The 7,140-nt window shown below is 31.6% G+C and overlaps 1 protein-coding gene across 1 annotated transcript in view; it reads left to right on the top strand.

Moving 5' to 3' along the window:
• The first annotated feature begins 3,777 nt into the window (after nucleotides 1-3,777).
• The window catches only part of LOC112514222 (proteoglycan 4-like), a 6,026-nt gene continuing 2,663 nt past the window's right edge, over nucleotides 3,778-7,140 (top strand). The window contains exons 1-2 of the mRNA XM_025120553.1: nucleotides 3,778-4,119; nucleotides 6,272-6,331. Coding sequence (XP_024976321.1) covers nucleotides 3,778-4,119; nucleotides 6,272-6,331 — 402 coding nt within the window. The remainder of the gene's footprint in view (nucleotides 4,120-6,271; nucleotides 6,332-7,140) is intronic.

Genomic DNA, 7,140 nt, shown 5'->3' with positions numbered 1-7,140 from the left:
TAACAATTTTAGAATAACTAATAGTAAATAATATATAATTTTCAATTAATATTAATTACTAACTAATAGTAATTAATTACAATTAATATAAATCAGTAATTGGAAAAAAAATATATTGCAAAACACTATTAAAACTTATTGAAATACAACTTCAGCATTTCAAAATCCAAGGAGAAATAAAAATCCCTTTGTGGTCAGGGAGGTTCAAATGTGACGACTCTGGACTATCTGTAAAGCAGATGGTTGCCGTGGGATTAATCGGCTCGCATAATAAAAAAAAATGCTCCAGTTTAAACCTTCATGGTAGGGTTTATGATTTGTATTTTTCTATGGTTTGGTTTGTGGTTTTCAATTATCCAAACCGTGGTTCAAAACACATTGCATCGCATATAATTTTTATTAATTACCACATATATATATATATATATATATATATATATATAATATAATATGATTTTATTGAATAAAAAATTATTATTCCATATTTGCTTAGTAAATCACTATTAAAAAGTATGTTATTTTAATGTAGTATTTTTGTTTCTTTATGCGTTAATATTTAATTTGGATGCATTTTAAGGGCATTTTATCAAATGCTTACTTGGGTAAGTGCTTACCAAGTCAAATTCCCTTACCGGATAAATATGACAAGTACCAAGAATCTTACCTGGTAAAAGCGAATGTATGGACTGAGAGTCTTACCCGGTAAGTGATGGCGGAGACTCTTACCACGGTTAGCATTTACCGAGTAAATTGTTACATACGATGTCGTTTTGGTAGACTAAAATCTTACCTGATAAGTATGCAATAGAGTTGAATTTACCGTTAAACACTTACCAGGTAAGTGTTTTGATAGACGGCCCCTTAGTTATATCATTTCTAGATACAAACCTAATCAAACTATCACACTGCATTTCATGTTGCAGTAATTTCCGCTTTATGACATGCACAGTTTTCGGTTTCTGGAAACCGCACCTGTAAACACTTGTACAAAATGCAGACCACAAAAATAATTTATAGAGTTACGAGTAAACTACAAATTTGGTTCATGTGGTTTGTTAAAAATAACAGTTTTTGTCTTTGTAGTTTCGAAATTAAAAGATAGACACCATGGTTTGTAAAAACGTCTGGATTTAATTCATCCTTTTAAGGTTATTAAAAGAATTCGTTAAATTAAGGACATTTTTATCTTTTTATCAATTTTTTGTTTTTTACACAATCAAAATCGATTTTATAATTTTGGTCCCTGTGGTTTTTTACTTGGTAAAAGAAAAAAAAACCCGATAAAATAACAAAAATACCTCTCATTTAACGAAATTTTATAATAGTCATCTTGTAATTTCGAAAAAAATAAATGAAAAATGTTATTTTCAACAAGGACCAAATTTGTAATTTATGCTAGATTTATTAAATACTAAGATATTTTACTAAATCTTAAGGACCAAAATTGTTAATTTACTCTTAGTGAGAAAATACAATGAAAAGTCAACTTTTTCTTTAACTCAATTTTTATCCTTAATATTTAGAGTCGTTGAGTTAAATGATCATTTTCTTCATTTAAATTGGTCTCTTAACCATTTCTCTCCTGGATTGTTCCAAAGATCACTACTTCCAATGTTGCGGACCTAACTAAAGACCAAAAATTGCAACAACCAGATATGCAATTGTGACGGTCATGTTTGCAATTACGACAGTCAGGTCCACAATTGGGAAGTCCAAGTCCGCAATTGCTACGATAAACCGATTGAATTTGATATTTTTTTGTCTTTTAGCTAGATCCGCAATATTATGGACCCATATATTGCAGATGTAGTGACATTTGGGTCAACCAGAGAGAGAAATGATTAGGAGGCTAATTTGAATGAGGTAAATGGTTATTTGAGCTAATTTCTCTAATTTTTAACCCACTTATCTCTCTCTCTCTCTCTCTCTATATATATATATATAATATACGTTATTATATATATAAAATAAAATTATACATATATTATTATATAGGCGAATGATCGTGTGAGAATGAAATTTATTATAATAAATGTAAGAAAAATCTTAACATTTAATCATTTTTAATCTCATGTCCATTCATGAATTGTGCTTTAGAAGAGAATTAATCTGATACATCTCGGTGCACCTCACTAGGGTTGACATTCAATTAAGATTGATTCAAGGGAGAAGATATCTTCTTACACTTCTCACCATAACTTCGCTTCTCACCGGAACCCAACCCTTATTATATATATAATGTAATTATGTACAATGTGAATTGCAAATTAAAGACCTTTTATATATTGTAATAATTGTGAGATCTTTTATTTTAAGATATTGTTTTATATGATTTTTTCATCTAAGGCTATAATTTAATATATTGATGAAGGGTTGGGTTCACATGAGACCAGCTTGTTTTCGTGAGACCCGTAAGACTAATTTTTTACACTTGAAACTTCACAACAAGATGCTGTGAAGGTAAAAAAAATTTGAACCTTTACAACAGAACAATATGAATGTTACATTCACAGTGTGTTTCTGCGAAGTTTCAAGTGTAAAAAAAATGGTATCATGGATCTCACGAAAACAAGCTGGTCTCACGTGATCCCATGTCAATTGATGAATATATATTTGTTTCAGAATGTATAGGTTTTATGGTTTACAATGTGAAACTTTTTTGCGTGTAACTTTTATTTCACAAACATGCTAAAAATGTTCAAATTGTGAAACAAATATATGATAACCAATATTTTACATCCTACTTTAAAATGAAAAAAAAATCATATAAAAGTACACATAGTGCACTGCTTTTCAAAGTTATCACAATTTAATTGGTTATCAAAAAAAGACTCCTATTACAACTATTACATATATTTTTATAAATAAATAAAAAATGGAACCCGTAGGAAATAGGGAAATTAATAGAAATCGGGGACACATTCCCGGACAATCTGATCTGGGAAGTATTTAAATAGCTCAGTATCCTCACAGTAGTATTACTTAAGCTGCGAAAAGAAGTATTGTTTATGATGAATCGTCCAGTCATGTGGTAACTTTTCTGCAACTAAGTAATTGACAGTATGTGCAAACCAAGGAAGTCTAGATATGGCAAAACTGATCATCCGGAAAAGATTCATAGACTTCTTCCTATGTCGGGATCTGATCTGTGTATGAGCTATTCGCAGACCGGTGTGAAAAGTGATTTTTTTTAATTTTCACCCAATAGCGAAGGTACCACTTACGGACCTGGGTTAAAAGTGAAATTTCTTTTTTTGTCTTTTAGTTCGGTTTCATGTCAAAGAGGTAGTGATATTTCAAAATCTACAAAAGAAAAATGACTAAGGGGTTGTTTGTTTATCTTTTAATAGTTCCATTAGGAGGCAGATTCTGAATCATTAAGAGGTGAATTTTGTTTGGAAAAAGAAAAGTCTGTCTTTTAATGTTTCTAAAATTCTCTGAAAATTTCTGTATGATATGCTCTCCTTAACCATTCAACGCCCTAATTTCATTGTAAATAATTATCAAACAATTATATTTCACTTTACATTATATATTAATAATCTCTTAATCATTCAGATGACTTAATCATTTTAAAAATGAGAACCATCCAAAAGATAAATATGGTTTGAAAGTTACAATTTAGTCCCCGGTGAAGAACCAGTTGTCCAAAAGGAAAGTGGTCGTACTACTATTGACTGCCACGTGGCATTCATGATGGATTTCATTCTTCTTATAAATGCTATAAAATCCCTCAATCTCCACCCTTCGGAATCGCCATTTCTCTTCTCTCACAAAATGACCAACCATCCATGGGTCGACGCCGCCGACGGCGATAACAATTTGGTCATCGACGTTCTCCGTAAACTCTATGAAGACTCACCGCCACCGCCGCCACCCCCACCACCACCACCACCACCGCAACCACAGCAGGACGCAGCGGTGACTATTCCCCTAAATTGGAGCGTCCGTCAACGTCGATCCAGACCACGGATCGCAAATCGTTCCACCGCGGGTTCCAAATCGGAAATCGCCGGTTCCAGCTCTTCCAATCCGTCAGCAAGTAGTAGCGTTACTGGTGCTACTTCCGCCACCGGCAATCTGATCGTCGGTGGTGTTGATGAGACCGGCGGAGGAACGGTAAGCATCTCCGACGTCTCTAGATCGAAGGCGAGAAATCCCTCATTTTCCGGTAGTTGTATAATTTTTGTGTCAGTCAGCTTCTTGTTGATGCAGGCTACTACTCATTTGCTTCTCGTGTTTGTTAAATTACCATAATACCCTCCGATTCTACACCCCTCCCATGCAACCTGTCGGAGTCACAATTAAACGTACAAGATTATCTTCGGTTTAATCTGACTCCGATACTTATGTTATAATTTTTCTAAAATAAAATATCAAAGATTAAAATCTGTAAAAAAATATTAAATCTAATTTCAACAGCATACTCTATTTTAGCAATTTTATCATAAATTATATTATTAAAATTTTTAATAAATTTAATAAAATATTATTTATACCTTTTAAATATTTAATTTCAATATCTTTAACAGGTAATATTATTCCTTTCTGTTTAATACGGGAGTTTTAAAGATTTTTTTAAATTTGAAAATATATATCAATTTATTTTTCTTTTCTCTATTATAATATACGTTATTACATAATTGTTGAAACTAAAATATGCTTAAAATTAACTAAAGAGTGGTGTATGATTGGTTTGAGCTTGACTCCAAAGGTCAAAAGTACCGAGAGGTCCAAGTTCAAATTTAAGGAGGAATAAATATTCCTTTGTGGCCACGGAGGTTCAAATACGGTGACTTCGAGCTATTTACAAAGCAGATGGTCGTCCTGGGATTAGTCGGCTCGCATAGCGGGTTGGATATCTAGGTTAATAAAAAAATATATAGAAAATTGGTGTCCAATTTAATTTCACAACCCTCTCCTTTTTGACGAAATTACCCTTTCCCCAAAAGGTTAATTTTGTCATTTTCTAGTTTTACAAAATCATAATTTTTTTAAATTAATTTTTTTGAGATTTGAAAGTCAAACCGGTTTATTGTTTTATAAATGGTAAAAGTTTCGAAATCACTTTTTTTTCTTTCTCGAATTCCATTTTAATAAATCGTGAAAAATATATTTTTCATTAATCAATTGTGTTTCAAATAATATTACTTCAAATGATCAAGTTTTTTGTTAAATCATTTATTCCGTAGTAATGTTTTTTTTGCTAATTCGATGTTCTATAAAATCTAAAGGGTTGTTTGACAGGTGCATAATGGTTTGGTGCAGAATGATTAAATGGTCAGAATGATTAAGAGACTTTCATGATATAGTGCAAAATGAAATATAATTGTTTGGTAACTTTTTACAATTATATTAGGGCGCTGAATGATTAAGAGAAGCCTAAGATACAAAATTATTGAGAGGATTTTAGATCTATTAGGTGACATATTTCTTTTTTACCAAACAAGATTCACCTCTTAACTATTTATAGGTTGCCCCTTAATGAAACTATTAAGAGATAAACAAACAACCCTTTGAAGGGTCAAAATAGTTTATCTTGGAGGGGTGTTTGGTAATTTTACATAACGGCTGCAATCCCTGTTAAACCGTGGCGAAATTAGGGATTTTGTCATTATAATTTGAAGGGTCGATCGCGATTGAGTCTTTTATCATCTTACTGTATGGTTTCATAACTTCATTATCTCATCAAGATTTCGTGCTTATAGTTTTTATGTGTCGTTTCACATGTGAAATTTGATGTTTATATATTCTTGTTTGATATGTGAAACGTTTAAATTTAAGATCGTTTTCGTCATAAACAAAACAAATGTTTATATATGAAATGTTCATAACCACCTTTTTCCAAACATAAATCACCATACAAATACTCATTTCACACTTGTTCACATGAAAATTGGTTTGTACGGTTTATTGGGTTTATAAGTATGTGCGTGCGTGTGTGTGTGTATATATATATATATATATATATATGTATATGTACATGTGTATATGTAATTGGTTTGTACGGATTATTGGGTTTGTAATTCTTACCATGTACATTTACGATATAAGCTAGCTATACCTTTTGATGATTAGGGTTTTGATACTATCACCCATCGGAATCTTGTTAATTGACCAAAGAAATTAAGATGTAATACGTGTTTGTAGATTGCGATCAACGCTACTAAGATACTATCATTAGTTTCCTACTTATATATCTCATACTTATCGGTCTAAGTTTGCTAACTTATATTCATAATACTTACCCTATTGGTATTCGCAAATGCAGGCTATTTCAACAACGATAAGCGGAAAAACTACTCCCACCAAGAGGCCAAGGAAGAGGAAGGTGAGTTCAATTAGTGTTATATATGTGTGTGTGTGTGTGTATGTGTTTGTTGATAGTCTACTTTATATGTGTTAGAATATGTGAAATCCTTTTAAATATTTGTCAAAACGGGACCTTATAGATTAGAGAACGAAGGTTCCTATATATGCGTATCTATCTATCTATATCTATATCTAGATATAGATATAGATAGATCTATCTATATCTATATATATATATATATATATATATTTATATATATATATATATATATCAGGTTTGATGGTCTGTTTCAAATAGATGTAGGATTGTTTAACATATTACATATGGGGCTTAATTAGACGGTGTGGTTCATTGTTCTTCATTTCTATTGTGTGTTAATATTGAAATCCCGATTTTTAAGACTCATATGTTAGTCATCGAGTCTTTTCTTATTAGATATATGTACTAGAAAAGATATCAACGTAGTTCGTTTGGTTCTTATAGATAGAACAAAATGAATTTGAAAAGAGTATATGTTTAAGATTCATTGACTTGTCAATCACATAAATCTTGTGTGTGTATATGTGTGTGAAAATGTGTGTGTGTGCGCACGCTGATTTTAGAGTTACGTTGTCGTGTACACAGCAAAGAGAAACTTTGAGGGCTTTTATGGAGGAACACATAAGGAAGAATAAGGCGCGGAGGGTGAAGAAGGTAAACCATCCTCGCTTATTTTTCTCCTCTTTCTATCAGTCTTTAACGTGTGTGTTCTATTAACTGTTTGATTTCAGAAGGGTTTGATCGATGGTTGAGAAACAGTAAACATCCGTTCAAGAATTTATATATCG

Source organism: Cynara cardunculus (genome assembly GCF_001531365.2).
Source record: "Cynara cardunculus var. scolymus isolate 2C chromosome LG 6, CcrdV1, whole genome shotgun sequence".
In the NCBI taxonomy this organism is placed as follows: Eukaryota; Viridiplantae; Streptophyta; class Magnoliopsida; order Asterales; family Asteraceae; genus Cynara; species Cynara cardunculus.
Note: the sequence above shows the minus strand (reverse complement) of the source record. Positions and strands in the feature narration are given on the sequence as shown.